At 49.5% G+C, this 18,422-nt stretch overlaps 6 protein-coding genes across 14 annotated transcripts; 2 read left to right on the forward strand and 4 right to left on the reverse strand.

The window, feature by feature from the left end:
• Positions 1-26: 26 nt before the first annotated feature.
• LOC108143528 (E3 SUMO-protein ligase PIAS1) lies at positions 27-6,199 on the reverse strand. 9 transcript variants are annotated; one of them, XM_017268017.1, is made up of 9 exons: positions 5,893-6,199; positions 4,501-5,175; positions 4,202-4,442; positions 3,912-4,146; positions 3,685-3,851; positions 3,534-3,622; positions 3,317-3,464; positions 2,417-2,495; positions 1,845-2,341 (listed from the first exon to the last, which is right to left on the reverse strand). In XM_017268017.1, the coding sequence occupies exons 1-9, from the start codon at positions 6,019-6,021 to the stop codon at positions 2,299-2,301; spliced, it is 1,806 nt and encodes a 601-aa protein (XP_017123506.1). In that variant the 5' UTR covers positions 6,022-6,199; the 3' UTR covers positions 1,845-2,298. The 9 variants fall into 9 exon arrangements, with proteins under 9 accessions (XP_017123508.1, XP_017123507.1, XP_041563323.1 ...); XM_017268015.1 differs by having other exon boundaries at positions 3,317-3,473; XM_017268019.1 differs by lacking the exons at positions 1,845-2,341; positions 2,417-2,495 and adding an exon at positions 27-333.
• A 104-nt stretch (positions 6,200-6,303) lies between these two features.
• LOC108143612 (phosphorylated adapter RNA export protein) lies at positions 6,304-8,090 on the reverse strand. The gene is made up of 5 exons (XM_017268136.2): positions 7,962-8,090; positions 7,167-7,902; positions 7,018-7,109; positions 6,685-6,961; positions 6,304-6,626 (listed from the first exon to the last, which is right to left on the reverse strand). The coding sequence occupies exons 1-5, from the start codon at positions 8,004-8,006 to the stop codon at positions 6,406-6,408; spliced, it is 1,371 nt and encodes a 456-aa protein (XP_017123625.1). The 5' UTR covers positions 8,007-8,090; the 3' UTR covers positions 6,304-6,405.
• Positions 8,091-8,477: 387 nt separating this feature from the next.
• Positions 8,478-10,871, forward strand: LOC108143550 (protein SDA1 homolog). The gene is made up of 2 exons (XM_017268059.2): positions 8,478-9,044; positions 9,103-10,871. The coding sequence occupies exons 1-2, from the start codon at positions 8,568-8,570 to the stop codon at positions 10,768-10,770; spliced, it is 2,145 nt and encodes a 714-aa protein (XP_017123548.1). The 5' UTR covers positions 8,478-8,567; the 3' UTR covers positions 10,771-10,871.
• On the reverse strand, positions 10,863-11,648 carry LOC108143551 (RNA-binding protein 8A). The gene is made up of 2 exons (XM_017268060.2): positions 11,490-11,648; positions 10,863-11,398 (listed from the first exon to the last, which is right to left on the reverse strand). Exons 1-2 carry the CDS (start codon positions 11,548-11,550, stop codon positions 10,962-10,964), a joined length of 498 nt encoding a protein of 165 aa, XP_017123549.1. The 5' UTR covers positions 11,551-11,648; the 3' UTR covers positions 10,863-10,961.
• A 264-nt stretch (positions 11,649-11,912) lies between these two features.
• On the forward strand, positions 11,913-14,447 carry LOC108143436 (glucose 1,6-bisphosphate synthase). The gene is made up of 3 exons (XM_041707726.1): positions 11,913-12,374; positions 12,434-12,535; positions 12,599-14,447. The coding sequence occupies exons 1-3, from the start codon at positions 12,214-12,216 to the stop codon at positions 14,205-14,207; spliced, it is 1,872 nt and encodes a 623-aa protein (XP_041563660.1). The 5' UTR covers positions 11,913-12,213; the 3' UTR covers positions 14,208-14,447.
• Positions 14,448-14,844: 397 nt separating this feature from the next.
• On the reverse strand, positions 14,845-18,387 carry LOC108143437 (vang-like protein 1). Its single transcript, XM_017267852.2, has 2 exons — positions 17,790-18,387; positions 14,845-17,730 (listed from the first exon to the last, which is right to left on the reverse strand). Exons 1-2 carry the CDS (start codon positions 18,037-18,039, stop codon positions 16,226-16,228), a joined length of 1,755 nt encoding a protein of 584 aa, XP_017123341.1. The 5' UTR covers positions 18,040-18,387; the 3' UTR covers positions 14,845-16,225.
• Between the last annotated feature and the right edge of the window lie 35 nt (positions 18,388-18,422).

Below are 18,422 nucleotides of genomic sequence, written 5' to 3' on the forward strand. Positions count from 1 at the left end.
CGCGCGAAATTCAAAAGGCCACTAAATTATGACTCCAACTTTATTGGTGCAGTGCTTAGGTCTAGCTATTATTCGCAGTTTTGTCTTACCTTAACGAATACTGTTTTTACAAACTACACGGAAATGTAACATACTTAGGTTGCTACAAGATATTCAACGAATTGTGGCGCAATATAAAATACGTTTAACAGGCCAAGTCTAATTCTTTGGGGTCGCCTACAGATATCGAAGGACCTTACTTGTAAGATCAAGTGGCGGCGTGCTATGGCGAATCTAAAAGATCAATTACGGAATCCTCTTTGACCTTAGCCGCAACGTTGCCGTCTATATCCTCTGCAAGTAAAAAAAAAAGGATTCGGGTGGGCTCAATTAAAAACGGGATGCCAAATTAAAAATCGATATAAACTAAACAAAACTTGACCCCCGTTGGTAAATAAAACAACAGGTCTTGGTTGAAAATTGTTTAATATTATAGTTAAAGTACACATCTCCTTGTACATTGATTTCATATTTGTTCGGTCTGATATTTAAGGGGTTTGGCATCAAATCAAAGTCAAAGCAATCAATTTAAAATCATTTTCTTAACATATAAATCCGTGGCGGTACGGTTTGAGCTTAAATAAACGAGTAAGTTGTGTGTCTAGCTTGACGTCTGGTCGTCTGGTCATGCCCTTAAAAACGCCACATTCAATTCAATTTTCATCAATAAAAACTCATTCGTTTGTTGCCAATACACATCATGAACATTTAATGCAATTTCGCCCTGGCTTGCAACACATTATAAATACGCACTCGCGGGCAGCACCCTCCACTCCACACCACTGCGCCTCTATTCGTTCGGTATCCGTAGTTCCACTAAAGTAACTAAAATAACTTAACTAACTTAAATGTCGGTGCCGCGGCTGGCTGCCGCCTCGCCTGTCTCCTCTCTCGCTTCGTGCATAGGAATAGGAATACGGCCAACTTGCATTGGCAGAACTTAAGATTAACATCTGGTTTAGGTGTACGCTTAGTTGTTAGGTTAGTAATGCGTAGGGCGGTTAATTTCTCCGGGCTCCGCTGCGATCATTCAGCACCCGCTTCGATTGCAAAAGAAAAATAAATTAATTGTGTTTCCTATGGTAATTGCTAATGAATGCTGGTGCTACTTTGTGTAATTGTAATATCTAGGATTACTTCAGTTGGTGTTGTGGGGTGGTCAGATGTTCAGGTGTTCAGTTGTTCAAGTGTTCAGGTGGTCAGTGTGTGTTGCTGAGAGCCCTGCGAAAGCGTAACACAACTACTCGAGACGACACAGAAACGAAAGACACGGGACATAACCAAGATGGGTGAGCCAACTGAAAGGGGGCAGCGACAATCTGGCCAAAGGGGGTGCAGCACCTGCCACTGGGGATGGGGACATGGGGACCCGCTCCTATAAGGCATGTCTGTTCTGCCTGCGTCCTGCAACACAAGAATTTCGAGCATCAGTGGGTGGGTCGCAATTGAGAGCGTGTGAATGATGTGTGGTGGTGACTGCGAATGGAACGCCGAAGAATAGCCTCTAAGGTAAGATCTGCCGGCCCTGTGCCGCCGGAAGAGGACGGGAAAACAGAAACTGGGCAAGAGAAAGCAAGAATCTTGGGGGTGAGGAGCGTGCCATAAGATGTGCGATGGATGTGAGGGATGTGGGTGGGTCCTGCCTACGGGCCGGCATTCTGACCCTGGCCGGAGGACGCCGTGGCAGCTGCAGCAGCCGCAACCGCAGCCAGATCCAACAGTTGGAAGTGCTTTTGATCCGCGACCGCAGCAGCCAGGGATTCCAGTAGAGAGGCATGGACAGCTGCGGCCGCTGGCTGGTCGTGCTGCTGCTGATGTTGCTGCTGCAGCTGCTGCAGTTGCTGATCTAAGACTGGCTGCATCTCTGGCGACTGGCGACGGGCCTGCTGTTCGGGGGATTCTACGAGTTTCATTCGTCGGCGGCAGCATGGACGGGTCACACAAAAAGTTCAGGGGAAGAAGAGAAAGAGAGAGAGAGAGAGAGAAAGAGAAAAGACAAAGAAATGCACAAGTTACTTCAATTAGTTCAATAATTATCATCATATCAACGTGAAGTTAACACAACAGCTATCGAAAAAAAAGGTTCTCTAGCAAAAAAAAACCTCCACTAACGATCTACTATGATTTATTAACACATCTCTTAAAATACAAGTACATTTCGCGGAATAATTTAGGATCGGTGACAACATAAAATTCACATCAAATGAAGAAAGAACAACAAATGGTGGTTGCAAAACCGAGAATTAGGCTTAAAACTGCTTATACCACGTTTGGGCGCCTGGAGTTGTCTTGCTTAGGTTTTCTGTAAGAGTATACAGATTAAAGTATTGGGGTTCATGGACACTCGAGCCCACGATCATCCGACGGGAAAACCTACCGTGAACGCAGCCAAATTTGCAAGTCAACACGCCGATAAAGCACCTCTGTCGTTTTAGGTTTCTTAAAAACTTTACCATCTACAATACAAGCAACGAAAGCGGAGAATAATCAAAAATTCACATCTTTTCCCAGCCTTCCTCTGCAGTGGAGTAGGATATCTTTGTCTACTTAGTCTATAAAAGTCGTGGCTAGGGGATTTAGTCAAGTTTATGAACACTTTTTGTGTCGGAGCAGACTTTGGCGCGAGCCTGGATTCCCTTTCACAAGCTAACACCTGAATGTGAATCTAGATTTGCACCAAAAAATATCTGTCCTACTAGTCAGTTTTTAAAAAATTTTAAATATAATGCTAAATATAGTGGGATTCATTTGAACTGGGTACTCCATCTAAAAACGAATGGGGAAACTAGAATTGTAAAAGAGAAAGGCATCTACATAAGTAGATTCGAGAAATAATCTGTGATGACGATACATATTTTTTTCCAGAATTCCGAAATTTTCCTCCCGTATGCATGTTTCGTTTTTAAGAATGAAGATACATTTTAAGATAATGCGTTCAGCATATAAAATACACTTTCGAACAGTTTCGAACTCTTAAATATTGTCAAATGATGCACCAAAAATTGCTCTGAGAGATAAGTTGTTATATACATGAAAATGTAAAACGAAACTTTCATGGGGTGAAACATGAACGTGGGAGGATTTCATCCATCTGACTAAAGTTCTTGATGCATTAGCGTACGTGAGTCTGTGTGGATGTGAATGGGATGTGTATGGATTCTTATGTCTACTTTAGCCTATGGTCTACAATCAGCACTTTGTAAACTTATAAAGGATTCTTGGCTATACAGAGTTATAATTGGTTTACTGGCTTATTGCAAAAATGGATCCAACGTACCGGATTGCTGGGGCTGCTGTGCCGGCGTATAGGCACGTTGGCCGCCACCGCTGCCGTTCGACGTGGAACTGGCGACGGCTTGCTTGGCGGGAGGACGACGCTTGGCCAGAGGCATGTCGTCGTCGGAATCGCTCAACGTCAGATCAACCTGTTGCATCGACGGAAGACAATCGTATTGTAGCACATATGGAAATGCTATTTTAAGCTCACAACTTACAGTTTCACTGTTTGACGTGGATGTTGGCTGATCGTCCGGTGCAGGGGACAAATCGCTCTTTACTGGCTTGGCATCGTCCGATATAAGCTCTATAACAAGAAAGGGTTCATTAATATCGAGGTACACAACACGCAGCGTAGTGTGTGCTCACCAATATCGTCCGATATAACCTCAACCTTCTGAACGGGCTTCGAAGGTGTATCTAAGATCTGTGCCTCGCTGCGCAGTCCTGGCGTGCTCCACGAGCCATCCTGATGCAGCTGAATCTCGGTGTCATCGCTCTTTAGAAGCGACGAGCCCAACACCTCCTGGAAGTAGCTGTAGAAGAGATAGGGAATCAATTTCTTTCAAGCGATATACTAATTGACACCCTCTTACCCATCTATGACCAGGTTGTCGTAAATGGCCGGCTTGTCGCAGACGGGGCAGTTCCAGGTGGGCTTGCGCTCGTTCATTTGCAGGTAGAGACTGGCGTCAAAGCACTGCAGGTGCGAGCAAGTTGAGGCTCGGCAAGGCAGCAGCATCTTCATCTTGCCCAGCGGGCAGTTGAGTGACACTTTAAGCATGGTGGTGGCTATCTCGCAGTCGGCATCCTCCGTCAGCTTCTCCTTGACTGCAGAGAAAGACTTTATTAGTATGGATACACCTCTTGGACAGCGAAAACATACTCAGGCCGCGGGTATAGTCAGCCGGCTTCACTCCCTTAGTCTTCATTCGCTGCAAGAGCTGTGCGGAGGTGAGTTTCTTCACCAGGTAAACGGCCAGGCAGTAGCTGCGCGTGTAGTCCGGACACCATTGCACCATAATGGTATTGGTGACGGTTGGCGACAGCTTTACATTGGAGGTGACGTTGACGGGACGTGGCGGACGCTTGGGCTCCACATTTGGTCGGTTTGTAGGAATGACATTCTGCGGGTGGATTGGGATATGTTATTTGGTCCTGACCGTACATTCGATGGATACTCACTGGCAGCTGACACAGCTTATTGTTGACCTTGACATTGACGTTAGGCGGAAAACAATCCTCCTGGTCGCACGAGGTCTCCACCAGGCAGAAGCGAAGTTGCACCTGGATGGCGTGCTCCACCTTGGAGCTGTTGCGGATGTCGCGATTGGAGGCTATCTCGGTGGCCTGCTGGGGCGTGAGTGTGAAGTAGAAAGGCACCTCTTGGACGCGCTGAGTGTTGCGTGGCACCAGCGTCGAAGGCTTGATCAGTGTGCCGAGGACATCGTAGAAGGCTAGCTTCTTCAGCCGCACGTCGGGATGGATGGGCAGCTGACTGTTGATGCTGTGTGTGTGAAGGAAGGGTGCGCCGCCGACCACGTTCATCTGGCCGCCGGGCACCTGGACGCCCGGGCCACCGCCCACGAGGCCCACCGGATTCTGCTGCACGGTGGGCGGCAGCTGGATGTGCGAGTACATCCTGGTTGGGTCGATGTACTGCAGCGTGGCGCTTTGCTCCTGAACGGACTGGGCGTAGACTTCCTGGACCTTCGGGGCGAGCAGATCCAAGTTGGTGCGCAGGAACGAGAGGATGCGGCTCTGCAGGTCGGTTTTTCGTCCAGCGAAGGAGATGTTCAGAAACGACAGAATTTTTTGCAGCTCGACCACTCGGAGCATCTGCACCATTTGCTCACATTCCTGCAACGACGGCAACACAAATGTAAGGAAATTAAGCAAGATGTTTGTGACCAAATAGCGGGACTTCACACCAAGCACTCGTACACACACACACACACACACCCACAGAAATGCGACCTATACGCGAATATCGCGTTTTCGCACATTTGTACCCATGTGTATGTACCCGTGCGGCTTGGCAAGTGACTAAATTTAATATTTGCTACAACCAGCCTCTTCAGCCAATATCTTGCAATCACGAAAAAGCATAAGCTCTGCAAATTTTCCCTTTGTCAAAATTTGGCAGGTCCGAGTTTCTCGCATGCCACCAAACCATTACCTAGCTGCTCAAACATGGCGTTTAAAAACGAGAGCCTCTTCGCATTAAACCGATCCGCTTTTAATGGCTTATAACGCAGGCGAATGTACAAACTTGAATAAGCTAAGCCGGCACCACAAAACCCGGTTTCTTTTTCCGCAAACTTCTCTAAAACAAACGCCCGCAAAAATGCCTTTTTTGTCACACGAATTTTTGTTTTGTCCGCACGGTCTGAAGAAATATGGCGGATGGCAGTGTTGCACATCGCCGGCAGGCTTCTCTTTCTCGACGGCTGGGTTGCCCTCCCACACGGTGGGGGGCAGCCACACTATTTTTGCTGTGGTCACTCTGCTCTCAATATATCCCATATTTATGGAAAAATCTCTGAGCTGAATTAAAAGGACTCGGCGGAAACGCACCTTGTACTTGCCCGCATCAAAGGGATTCACTGCTATTGGCGCTGACGACGTTGATTGGTGTCCGGGGCTCGGGGATGTTGCGGCATTTTCCGCCTGCGTGCGAGCCGTCTGCGAGCGGGTCTTTCGCATTACTGTTATTTTCTGTCTCTGGCGGCGTTAGGCGGTCAGCAAAAGCAGTTGCGGACTCGATTGCATTGGCCTAGGACGCGCACCACACATAAAAACAAACACTTTCGGCGGTTTTTCAACGAATGCGGGGGAAACAAAAATATTTTACGCGGCGTCGTCGTGAGGGGCCGACTAGAGTTGTCACTATCGATCGACACTCTGAAATCCCATAACGCCAAACCAGCAGCGTTCGCGCAGCTGTGAAACACCCTAACGCCTGCTTTTGTTTACAGTTGGCAGCCGTTACATTTTGAGTCCTAATTCGCTAGGCATTTATTTAATTGTACAAATATGGTTCTATCTATGCAAGTGTGGTATAAAAGGGGCCCGGCGCTTGGCGTGGGCCTAGAAGAAGTCCATGTCCCCGCAATTGACGTCCAGAAAGTCGTCGTCGTAGCTGATTAATCCCTTGAGTGGGGCTCCTTGAGCCTCCGCCGCTGCAGCCGCCTTGGATGTGGAGGGCAGTTCGGCGCTTTCCACCAAATTTATGTTGATCTCATGCGTTCTGTACTCAGGACTGTCCTCCTCCTGACCAGCGCCGACGGGCGAGGGTGGCGGGTTGGACACTTTGATAAGGGAAATAAGGTAAAGATATGGTCATAGATCTAGAAGGTATTTCCTTACAATTGGCCGGCTGACTCTCGGCCCTCAGCTCGTCGCCCTGCATGTAGTGCTCCTTGCGCTGGCTCAAAGCGGGCAGCTCTGGGACCTGTTGACTGAGGCACTTCTTCAACTCTTCCACCTTGCGGTCCCGCATCATCGTTTCAATTTGCTTGCGCGACTTGTTCAGGCTCTGGCGCTCTTCGCTGAAAATTGACTTCTGCTGCTCTTGGGTTATGTTGTCGTGGTGTTTCAGCAGGAACAGGAATACACCGCCCGGTGTACGTCTCCGTTTGCCATTCTGTATTGAAGAAACGTCAGTGAATTTAATGAGGTCCAGGTCCTTTTGTTACTCACTTTGATCATCATGCCGCCATCGGCTTCGATGCGCTGAGTTTCTTTGTATAGCTCCATCGGCAAATCCATGCCCAGAACTTCCACCACTCGAACTACAAAGGTTAATCTTTCACTTAGTATTCATGGCATGGCTTATTCAACCAACTCACCCAGTAATTCGTCTTTTTCCTCGTACAGTTTACTAGCCATCTCGGCGGCCACGTCTGAGGGATCCCGACCGACGATTTCGTTGAGGTCTAGGATGTGTCTGGGCTCGCAGGAGTCGGAGGAACCGCTGGCCGAGGATGTTCCCCGTCGCGGCCGGTGGCCAAGGCGGCTCTTTACCGATCCGCGCTCTGGATACTCATCCTTGGGTCGACTAGAGGGCCTTCCCCGTTTGTGGGCCGGATGTGAGGACTCACCGCCATCCTCCGAGGAGTTGGAAAGCCGGCGCTTTAGGCTGTTCTCTCCGTTGAGCCGGTACCGGAGCGAGAAATCGTAGTTCTCCACGTTCCGATCCCGCCCACTTCGCGTTACGTCGCAGCCACGCATATTCTCGCTGAGCGCCTCCTCTTGCAGGGCGGAGGCCCACACGTTGTACTTCTTGAAGCGGGCTCGATTGGGCTGCATATCGGCGTCTGTGGGTGGTACGCGTCGCATCACAGTGCGCTGGATGCGCTTTTTCCGCTTTTTGTGACCTCCGCCGCGTCCAGTGGAATCCGTGCGCAGCTTCTTGATGCACCCGTCCTCTGAGGACTCGGCCGACGAAGAGTCGCTGTTACTCTGCGATTCGTCCTCCAGCGCCGACTGGATCTGGTGACAGGTGGTAAGGGGGCTAGCCACCTTCTCCGCACCTGCAGGTCGCTGCAACGGCGTATAAACGCCATCGTCGTCGCTGTCCGATAGCTGAAAGGACAGCAGAGATGGTCAGGCAGAGCTGGCTCCAAGGACTGGGTGATGATTACCTCGCCATCCTCCAGGTCAACGTCGTTCGAGTGCAACTCCATCATTTTTCCAGGCCAGAGAAAATTAACTTGACTCGACGGTAGTTGCCGTGCTGTGCTGGAAAACGCCCAAAGTGCAGCGCCACCAGCTGTTTGTGCAACACTGAGCGAGTAGAGTTACCGTTTTCTGATAGTTGGGGAATATTGGGGTAAGTATTGAAATTCGTTACAAAATTAATTTTTCTACCTACCTGAATACAAAAATCTACGAATTGTAGTTTCTTTACAATGTTGCAATTAATAAAATTGAAAAATTGTTCACAATATAAAAAATATTTCTTGTTCAACTAGTCAGATGTTTTTCCTGATAGAAAAGGAAGTTATATATTTTTTTATATTTTTAAAAATTAATGCCATTTAGTAAATTTTTTACTTGTCTAATTAATTAAAATATTTAAAAAAAATAAGACATGCAAAGTTTCATTACTTGCATTAATTAAATTTCAACTAAGCCCAGTATTTCCGCTTCTCCCGCAACTGGTCACACACCACACGTGCATTTATTTTACTCGAACGGAACGTGGTTGGAAAAGAACGTAGTTTTTTTTATAGTTTTTACGGCTCACCATGGTGCGGCCCAACAACAACCAGCTGCCGGAGAACCTGCCGCAGCTGCAGAACCTGATCAAGCGGGATCCGGAGTCGTACAGCGATGAGTTCCACATCCAGTACCAGCACTTCCTCAGCCTGCTGGAGGTTTTCGCTCTGAATCCCAGCGAGGAGAACAAGTCTCTGGATGACATCGTCATGTTCGTTGCCCAGGTGGCCCAGTGCTACCCGGCCGTGTGCGAAGAGTTCCCCAAGCGACTGTCCGATCTGCTGAAGAACTACGCCACCGTTTTGGATCCAGCCATGAGGAATTGCTTTGTAAAAGCCCTAATCCTGCTGAGAAACAAGAACCTGGTTCCGGCTCTGGACATACTGGAATTGTTCTTCCAGCTGCTCCGGTGTCCGGATAAGAATCTTCGCACCTTCCTGCAAACGCACATCGTAACCGACATAAAGAACATGAATGCCAAGCACAAGGATATGAAGCTCAATTCGGTAAGTTTTAGTCATATCTTTACTAAATACGGGATGATAATCATGTGTGCCATTACAGAGTCTTCAGGCCTTCATGTACTCCATGCTGAAGGATGCCAATCCCAAGGCAGCCAAGATGTCCGCTGATATCATGATCGAGCTTTACAAGAAGAACATCTGGAACGATCCTAAGACGGTGAATGTCATAGCCACCGTGGGCTGCTTCTCCAAGGTGACCAAGGTGCTGGTCACCTCGCTCAAGTTCTTCCTTGGCCACGACGAAGAGGACGAGGAGGAGGACACCGACAGCGAGAACGAGGTGGACCTGAAGGGCGCTCTGATGGCCAATCGAGTCAACAAGAAAACGAGAAAGGGAACCAAACAGCTGGCGCAGATCAAGAAACAGGCGGTGAAGGCGCAAAAGAAAAAGAAGAACGCGCCTGCCTTTAACTTCTCGGGAATTCACCTGGTGCACAATCCGCAAGGAATGGCCGAGGGTCTTTTCAAGCAGCTGCAGGGCACCAACGAGCGATTCGAGGTTAAGCTGATGCACTTGGACGTAATTTCCCGCCTGATCGGCATCCACGAGCTATTCCTCTTCGGCTTCTATCCGTATATAACTCGATTTCTGCAGCCTCACCAACGCCAAGTGACTCGCGTTATGCAGTTCGCCGCCCAGGCCTCCCACGAACTGGTTCCCGGAGACATAATCGAGCCCATCCTTAAAACTATTGCCAACAACTTTATCACGGAGCGCAACTCCAGCGATGTGATGGCCATCGGTCTGAATGCCACACGTGAGATTTGCATGCGCTGTCCCCTGGCCATGGGCGAGGATCTGCTCCAGGACCTGGCCATGTACAAAACGTACAAGGAAAAGTCTGTGATGATGGCAGCACGTTCACTAATCACACTCTACCGGGAACAGCTGCCGGCCCTGTTGCACAAGAAGGATCGTGGCAGGCAAACAGAGGCCCAGGCCGAGCGGAAGGTTCGTGCCTACGGAGAGCGCGAGGTCCATGACACAGTGCTGGGTGCGGAGGCACTCCTCAAGGACTCCAAGACCATTGATATAGAGAGCGATGAGGATACGGACTCAAACGATGGGGAGTGGGTTAATGTGACGCACAGCGATGGCGAGGGAGGTGGAGCCGGTAAGGATGATGAAGAGGAGGACGAAGATGATGATGATGATGACGAAGACGAGGACGACGAGGAGAACGAAGAAAACAGTGACGGGGAGGAGGAAGGTGAAAACTCGGATGAGGGCGTGGAAAGTGGAGAAGAGTCGGCCAAGGCGAAGAAGGAGAAGAAAGATATAAAGATCCTCAACCAAAAGGAGGCTGCCCAGGAGCTGGCTCTGACACGCATTTTCACGGACGAGGATTTCAAGCGCATCAATGCGGCCAACCTCAAGAAGACCGTGACCAGTGCCCGCAAGCGGCCGCTCGAGCAGGACCGCGCCGAGTTCGTCAAACTGAACAGCATAGAGATGATCTACAAGAAGCGCAAGCACGACAAGGAGTCGCGCCTGGAAACTGTGCAGGCTGGCCGGCAGGATCGCGAGCGCTTCGGCTGGAAGGACGGACGGGTGAACGAGCATTGCTCCAAGACGAACCGCGAGAAGCGCAAGACCAAGAACTTTGGCATGCTGCGGCACAAGGCGCGCTCCAAGGTCAAGAAGAGCTTCAAGGACAAGCAACAGGCGCTCAGGAAACATCTGCTGCACCAGAAGAAAATGAAGTAGTTGTCCCTAAACTTGTAGTGTTTTAAATAAATACTAATGTAAGAGCTATTTTAAAAAACCTGTAACCAATTGATTGTATAAAAGGATGTTGGTAGAGTTTAGTATCTGCTTTATTTCATTTCAATATAGACTTTGTACGGTTGCCTATGCATTAAACTAATTAAAAAAGTATTCGTGAGGCCTGGAGTCGTCTATCTGCGTCGCTTGTCGGACTTTTTCACGCGCTTGGGTCCCTTGACAAAGCACCAGTCCACCTGAATGGTCTGTCCCATTATTTCGGCACCGTTCAGCGCCTCCTTGGCGGCGAGCGCTTGCTTGTGGGTCTCGTACTCGACGAGGGCGTAGCCCTTGGAGAATCCGGTGCGCCGGTCGAGATTCAGGTGGATGTTCTTGATCTCGCCGTAGTCGCAGAACTTCTCCTGGATCTCGTCTTCCTGCGCCTCCTCGTGAATGGAGGTCACGAACAGGATCCAGCCCTCGACGGAGCGCTGTGGCCCGGGCTCCAGTTCATCGTCGTCTTCGTTTCGCACTCGCTCGTAGCTGTGAATTGCCTCCCGGGTGTTGCTGTCGCTCCCAAAGCCGCGTCCCTTGCGGTGCTTCGCTTTCTCCTTCAGGCGCACTATGCCCTCTGTTTTGGGTGTAGGGTGCACACGGTGCGGCGTGGGAGCGAAAAGAAAGCATGAGACCGGGGAAATAGAAAGTACACTTCGCCTACTTACGGTCGCCATCCTCGTCCACCTCGAACTCCTCCGCATTGTCAATGTCCAACACATCGGCCATTTTCTTTATTAGTTACACAAACGTAGTCAAATGGTTTATTTTCTTTTCGTTCCGCGTCTGGCCAGTAGCAAAAACTTAGATAGAGATGGCCTAAAAGATAGTGTTGGTTAATGTCGATAGGTCTACTATCGGCTAGAAGTTCTCAAAATCTCTATTTGTTGGTGGAAATTTCTGTTAGTTAACAAACAAATAGTTACTTAACTGGAAAAAATAAAATGATTGATCCCATACACTTATACATTTTTTTGGATCTAAAATTAATTTCATTGCATATAAAAACATTCACAGTAATTGAACCAAAAACCTTAGTGAAAGTATTAAGTTGAAATGAAATTTCGATTTGTCTGCATCTCATCACTAAATATCGCGCCATCTCCAACCGACGGCTTCCACACAAATTAAGCGGGGCACATTGTTAATTTTTGCCGAAAAAAGGGGGTGTGGCGGATTGATAGTGTGTATATGTGGCCGCATCAGTGAACCTTATCAACCAGAAGCGACCAGTCGATCGCCAATTGTCGCACAGTTTGCTTTTCTCCGTTGCCGGGCTGTGAGTTCGCTGTCAGGAAGCGAGTGCTGCCTTTTCTCCCCTCCCGTTCGGCAATCTTCCAAATTAAACTTGAAAACAAAACGATTTTCGGTCAATAACCCGCAGCCACCACCATGTGTCAACCCACGGGCCAGATGCTGTGCGAGATCAAGAACATGGCGTTGTCGGGCGATCCGGAACTGGATGGAAAGATTCGCCTGTGGATCAGGTGGGACAAATGCGCCAGCACTTCCTGCCAAATCATGGACGCCGTCCGGGCGCAGGACTGGGACACGTAAGTGCAGTTAACCTGGAACCATTTCTATTCCCAACTAATCCCTAATCCTTGGACAGGCTGCGCAAGAGATTGTGCAATCGCATCACCTTCGGCACGGCAGGATTGCGGGCCTGCATGCGGGCGGGCTTCGACTCCATGAACGAGCTAGTGGTCATCCAGTAAGTTCGATTTTATCTTATCTTCAAAGAGAGAGAGATTGTGTAATCTGAATCTGTTTGCAGGGCGGCTCAGGGCCTGTGCGAGTACGTAAAGGAGCAGTATCCAAATCCGGAAGACTGGTCCGGGCGGGGCGTTGTCTTCGGGTACGACGGTCGCTACAACAGCCATCGCTTCGCCGAGCTATCGGCCATTGTGTTCCTGAACAATGACTTTAAGGTGTGGCAGTTCAAGCGCTACGTAGTCACGCCCATGGTGCCCTATGCCATCCTGAGGCTGCAATGCCTGGCCGGCGTCATGGTGACTGCCTCGCACAATCCCAAGGAGGACAATGGCTACAAGGTGTACTGGAGCAACGGGGCTCAGATCATCCCGCCGCACGACGAGGGCATCCAGGAGTCGATAATGAACAACCTGGAGCCCAAGGCCTCTTCGTGGGACGACTCAGCGATGTGTGGGAACATCAGCCTGGAGGATCCGTACGACATTGTCGTGCCGCCGTACTTCGACAACCTGAAGAAGATCATACCCTGCTCCCTGCTGGAGGTCAACGGAAGGTGCCCGATCTCCTTCACCTACACCGCGATGCACGGCGTGGGCTACGCGTTTGTGAAGCAGGCTTTCGCCAGGGTCAATCTGAAGCCGTTCATTTCGGTGTGCGAACAGCAGGAGCCGGATCCCGAGTTCCCCACCACGCCCATGCCCAATCCGGAGGAGGGCAAGACCTCGCTGGACTTGTCCATCAGAACGGCGAAGGCAAACGGCAGCCAGATCATTCTGGCCAACGACCCGGACGCCGACCGCCTGGCAGTGGCCGAAGTGCGCGAAGACGGTAGCTACAAGTTGTTCAGCGGCAACGAGGTGGGCGCCCTTCTGGGCTGGTGGTCCCTGGAGCTGCAAAAGATGCGCGAGCCCGACTTCGACGTGAGCAACGGCGTGATGATAGCCAGCACGGTAAGCTCGAAGATTTTGAAGGCCATGGCCGAGCGGGAAGGATTCCAGTTCTTCGAGACGCTGACCGGATTCAAGTGGATGGGCAACAAGGCCATTGAGCAGCAGCAGGCGGGCAAGACTGTGCTCTTTGCCTTTGAGGAGGCCATCGGCTTTATGGTCGGCACAGCCGTCCTGGACAAGGATGGAGTCAGTGCCGCAGTTCATGTGGCGACCATGGCCTGTTACCTGCGCTGCAAACAGTGCATGACGCTGCAGGAGAAGCTGCGGGACATCTACGAGACATATGGGTTCCACACCACCATCTGCTCGTATGTCATCTGCCGCTGCCCGCCGGTGATTGAGCAGATCTTCGAGCGCCTGCGTACCTGGGACGAGGGCAAGGCGGACACCTATCCGACCAGCATCCTGAACGGCGAGTACGAGATCGAACACGTCCGTGATCTGACCACTGGCTACGACAGCAGCACCGGCGACAAGAAGGCCACCCTGCCGACCAGCTCCAGCTCCCAGATGATCACGTTCACCTTCAAGAACGGCCTGGTGGTCACTCTGCGCACCAGCGGCACGGAGCCCAAGATGAAGTACTACGCTGAGATGTGCGGCAAACCGGACGAGAAGAACTGGGCCAAGCTGACCAACACCATGAACATCATGGTGGAGGCCATTGTCGAGGAATTCTACGAGCCACAGAAGAACGGGCTTCAGCGCAAGAAGGACTAATCTGGATGCCCTCTTTAGGGGAAACTTTGGGCGAATTTGACGGTACATTCAATATGTAAACCTGGCTAAAATTACTAGTTCTACACCAACAGCACCGACGCACAAGCCAAAAAGCAACAGCCGCGCAAGCTGTTTACTATTAGTCTTTAAAGGATATTCGATATGTTAGTACCTTATATACAATAGGCGAATATTTATGATTACATGTAAATAAAAGCAAACGCAACCATCCACCAGGCACAAGCAGAATCGATCAAATTACATAATATCAGGCTTTTATGATGAGCTAAAAAAAGCGTCAGCTCTGCATCGCAATTTTACTTTCTTATCTTGATGATGTGAAAATAATGAGACCACCCGGTCTCACCACACTTGAACTTGAATTAAGTGCTCCTATAAGTGTTATCATGAAAACTTGAGTGTCAGCTACGGAATGAATCAAAAATTGATGGATTTGAGATTAAATCTAATACTCACTTATTGTACTTATGTGCAATATGGAAAACCGCCCGGCTCATTTATCATTATAGGAACTGGTTATTAATCTAGAGCTGATAAGGTAAATTGCTTTTATAGGAGCTAAGCGAATGAATTAATGAATTAACTGCGTCATCATAAAACAGAAAACACAATTCAATTAAAGCTGTTAAAAAAGTGGGTTCGATTTATTTTACGGCATGTGGTTTCATAAGCTAGTTACAGTTACAACAGTTACAGTTTGATAGTTAATATATAAATGGTATGTATGCTTAAGGGTTGGCTTATCAATTGCTTTAAGTAATTGCTAGAGAATTGCAATATAAAAGAGTGCTTCGACAGAAGGCATTTAGCTAGAAAACGAAAAATAAAATCAAACCTCAAGCAAAAGTTCTCTAAGTAGTTTTGTAAATAGGTATATATATACTTTATATGTATAGATTGGTTTCACTGGAACGTACATATGTTCGAATACGATTTCGGGTCCTTATCACTATAATTTTGTTTCTAAAAATACACGAGTTTCTGTATATAATTTCTGGTTGCTATGCACAGGTCCGTACATACACCGGCTAGTGGCTGTTGGCAATTTGTGTGTATAAAATGCATATTCAGGCAGTCTTTGCTTAAATTATGTATTTGTCATCAGTTGCATTCGAGTTTTAGTTTTGTCGTTCCTCATCAACTTTGTGGCAGAAGAGTTAGGACCTTTCGGTTTCGGCTTAAAATGTGCGTTTGTAAAATTGTTTCGAGTCGCGCCAAGAGTGGTTACTCCACTTTTGGCGCAAGTCCGAGTCTTAGCTAAAATTCAATGGGTTCGCCTTGGCTCACTCCATTCCTTCTTAAGGCTACCAATGGGACTTAAACGTCACAGATATCGGGTTTAATATATGATATTCCGAGACGAGAAAGCCCAACTTTACACTAAACATATTTTCTAAAATAAAAAACGTGTATAAAAGAGCTGCATTGAAGAGTTGATAACTTATATTCGCGGTTCTGCAAGCCGAACCATCATTCTTATAATTAATACTTTGGGAACTTGTAAAGTCATGTTTGCTTTTAAAAGGGTCGAGTGATATGTTCGAGTCGGTTTAGGATGATACACTGGGCTTTTGAGCATTGATATTTGGGTCATAAGTTTATAGCTGATAAGAGTACATCGTCTGCTCACCTAATCTTCAGTTACATGAACAAATTAAATTTTGTTTTGATTTCGACTTGTTTGTGTTCTTTAAAACTCAAGGATTTTTCTTCGATTTTAAATATTTTTTTGGCCAGCCAGTTTGTTTTGGGGCGTATTCATTAGTAGTTAATTTTGATTGCATAATTTGATTGATTATGATGGAATTTGTGGCATGTAAAAGAGTATTAATAGTTTAAAATCGAATCACGGAATTAAGTACGATTGACTGAACTGTTATTGAAATAGGAATGGGAAGGAAATAAAGTTGGGATTATCAAACAAACACATGCAGATATGACGATTGTGTCTGGTTGCTGTGCGTGGGCGTTATTATCGGCGGGGCATTGTGGTGGTGTCATACGGAGGTTTCGGAGTTCAGTTTTAGCACAAATTTGTTGCTCTTGGGATCCACCACCTCCTCGGCCAGGTTGAAGTGCGGCAGCTTGTGCACAGTGACCATTAAAGAGACATCGTTCTGGATCAGCTGGAACGTGCACTCGTTGCCAATGGGCCGGGAGACGATCTCGTCGCAGATGAGCGACCATGACTGCACCCAGCGGCGTTCCTTCTCGCTCTGCATCACCGGCGACTCGGTCAAATACGGTTCCAGAAAGGCGCGCGGCGACAGATCGTGCTTCAGGCAGTGTGCCAGGTGCTTCAGGATGCTCTCAAAAGTGTGTCGCGGTTGCTGGCGCGTAACCCGCAAGTACTTTTGCAGAGCTCTGGCCATCGATGGAAAGACCGCCGAGGCTGCCTCCTGTGGATCGAGCGGCAGTGCTGGAGCGGGTTCGTTATGGATGCGCTTGATGTGGGTGAACGCCTCCTCGGCGGCCGTGATGAGGCGGGCACGTCGCTTCTTAACGCGCCTCTCGTACTCGTGTTCCTCGTAGAAGCGCTCGTTGTGCGAGGAATCACGCCTTCGGGCGTTGGCCGCCAGAACCGCCCTGCTCTGACTTTGCTGCTGCGAATTACTCACCCCGTCCACTTCGTAGTACTTGAAGCTGTTCGATATCTTGTTACGCTGCGACTTGGAGACGGAGATGGGGATGCGCTCCAGATACGGGTTGAAGATCGGGAAGTCCACGTAGTAGTGCTGCAGCACCCACACGGCCGCCCGCTGAATGCTCAGTTGGCCCAGCATGTACGAGCGCGAAACTCCGTCCGGGGAGCGGATAATCTTGATGTAATAGCAGGGCTGCTGGTGGCGCAGCTCCAGCAGAACAACGGCCACATAGTGGATGAACAGCAGCGTGTCCACAAAGTTGGTGGCATAGCCTACCAGCGACTTGTAGTCCACGGCATCACCGCCAGTCTCCACCACGATCTTGGCCCCGTTCGTGACCTGCACGATGTAGAAGAGCCAGTACGCGAACGTGCAGATGGTGACCAGCAGGAGGACCAGAGCACGGTACAGGAAAATGCGCGGCATGCTGGCCGCAGTTCGTCGCATGAACACCGCCCACAGGCCGATGGCGAGGAGCAGAAGGCGAGCGGCCAGGGAGACCAGTTGGCCCTTGCACTGCTCGCTGCAGGCCAGCAGCTGGGTGCGCACCGTCTGCGTCAGCTCCGGATGGTCGAAGGCCGAGGGAAAGAAGCCCACATAGGGCATCACCACCATGGCCACTGGCGAGAAGAAGGTGCCGCATCCCAGCAGGAAGTAGAAGCTGGACTCCACGTAGCGCCGGCAGGCAAAGCCGAAGCCCTTGTCGTTTTCGCGGTGCCACATGTTGTTAATGTCCTCCATGGAGATGCTCTGCTCGGATGTGTTGCCCGTGACGGCGGTGGTGTTCTCACCCCAATTCTCGTCCTGCGGCAGGATCTGCACCTCGATGACCTCCTGGCCATCGTGGCTGCCGTCTCCTGGTCGGCGAAAGAGGGTTAGTTGCTTGTTTATGGACCACTACCTCCATGGAACTTACCTGTCATGTTAACGCTGGTCTGGTAGGGCGCCATGTCACCTCGCTGGAATCCCTTGCCCGACTTGGAAGAGTGGGTGCTGCGGTGCGAGTGTCTGGAACGATCCCGTTCCCTGTGATAGCCGTTGTTTACACTGCCCCCACCGCCTCCGCCGCCACCACCTCCTCCTCCTCCCCCTCCGCCGTTGTTGTTGTGATTTCGCGAGCGTCTGGAGCGTCCACTGTGTTCCGACTTGACGGATTCGTTTTCCATTTTCCAACGAGGCTAGCGTGCGTGGGCTACACCAGATCCCGATCCCGAATCCCCCTTCTCGCCAAGCTGAGTGCCCCAAATCACTTCGCAACCTGACCGTGCAGCTATTTTAGTGTCTAACTGTAATTATGGCCGCGGCAGCAGGTTTTCATATGCAGGTATGCAGGGCGCAGTGTAGGCGCCTCACAGCGATTTAAAGGTAAATCTCGGACTAATTGTGCGGCACATTGTCACTCTGGATCTCTGGCATTGCTATTTCTTCCGCATTTTCACTATTTCACACACATTTTTCGCTTTTTATGCGCTTTTCTGTTTTCCGTGGACTTGGCTTCACCCCCGACGCAGTGTGACCCTCGCGTTAAAGCCATCAGTGCGGTCACACT

This window comes from Drosophila elegans, unplaced genomic scaffold, assembly GCF_018152505.1.
Source record: "Drosophila elegans isolate 14027-0461.03 unplaced genomic scaffold, ASM1815250v1 contig_183, whole genome shotgun sequence".
Lineage (NCBI taxonomy): Eukaryota > Metazoa > Arthropoda > Insecta > Diptera > Drosophilidae > Drosophila > Drosophila elegans.

Coding starts and splice junctions, on each gene's coding strand:
- LOC108143612 (XM_017268136.2), bottom strand. CDS start 8,006: ATGATGGAGTTGCACTCGAACGACGTTGACCTGGAGGATGGCGAG. Junction 7,110..7,166: donor GGAAAAAGACGAATTACTGG/GTGAGTTGGTTG, acceptor TAACCTTTGTAG/TTCGAGTGGTGGAAGTTCTG. Junction 6,627..6,684: donor CGAGAGTCAGCCGGCCAATT/GTAAGGAAATAC, acceptor CCCTTATCAAAG/TGTCCAACCCGCCACCCTCG.
- LOC108143528 (XM_017268013.2), bottom strand. CDS start 6,021: ATGCGAAAGACCCGCTCGCAGACGGCTCGCACGCAGGCGGAAAATGCC. Junction 4,147..4,201: donor TGACTATACCCGCGGCCTGA/GTATGTTTTCGC, acceptor CTTTCTCTGCAG/TCAAGGAGAAGCTGACGGAG. Junction 1,940..3,316: donor ACAGCAGCCCCAGCAATCCG/GTACGTTGGATC, acceptor TGAAACTCGTAG/AATCCCCCGAACAGCAGGCC.
- LOC108143436 (XM_041707726.1), top strand. CDS start 12,214: ATGTGTCAACCCACGGGCCAGATGCTGTGCGAGATCAAGAACATGGCG. Junction 12,375..12,433: donor CGGGCGCAGGACTGGGACAC/GTAAGTGCAGTT, acceptor ATCCTTGGACAG/GCTGCGCAAGAGATTGTGCA. Junction 12,536..12,598: donor AACGAGCTAGTGGTCATCCA/GTAAGTTCGATT, acceptor ATCTGTTTGCAG/GGCGGCTCAGGGCCTGTGCG.
- LOC108143550 (XM_017268059.2), top strand. CDS start 8,568: ATGGTGCGGCCCAACAACAACCAGCTGCCGGAGAACCTGCCGCAGCTG. Junction 9,045..9,102: donor AGGATATGAAGCTCAATTCG/GTAAGTTTTAGT, acceptor GTGCCATTACAG/AGTCTTCAGGCCTTCATGTA.
- LOC108143437 (XM_017267852.2), bottom strand. CDS start 18,039: ATGGAAAACGAATCCGTCAAGTCGGAACACAGTGGACGCTCCAGACGC. Junction 17,731..17,789: donor GACCAGCGTTAACATGACAG/GTAAGTTCCATG, acceptor TTCGCCGACCAG/GAGACGGCAGCCACGATGGC.
- LOC108143551 (XM_017268060.2), bottom strand. CDS start 11,550: ATGGCCGATGTGTTGGACATTGACAATGCGGAGGAGTTCGAGGTGGAC. Junction 11,399..11,489: donor GGTGGACGAGGATGGCGACC/GTAAGTAGGCGA, acceptor CACCCAAAACAG/AGGGCATAGTGCGCCTGAAG.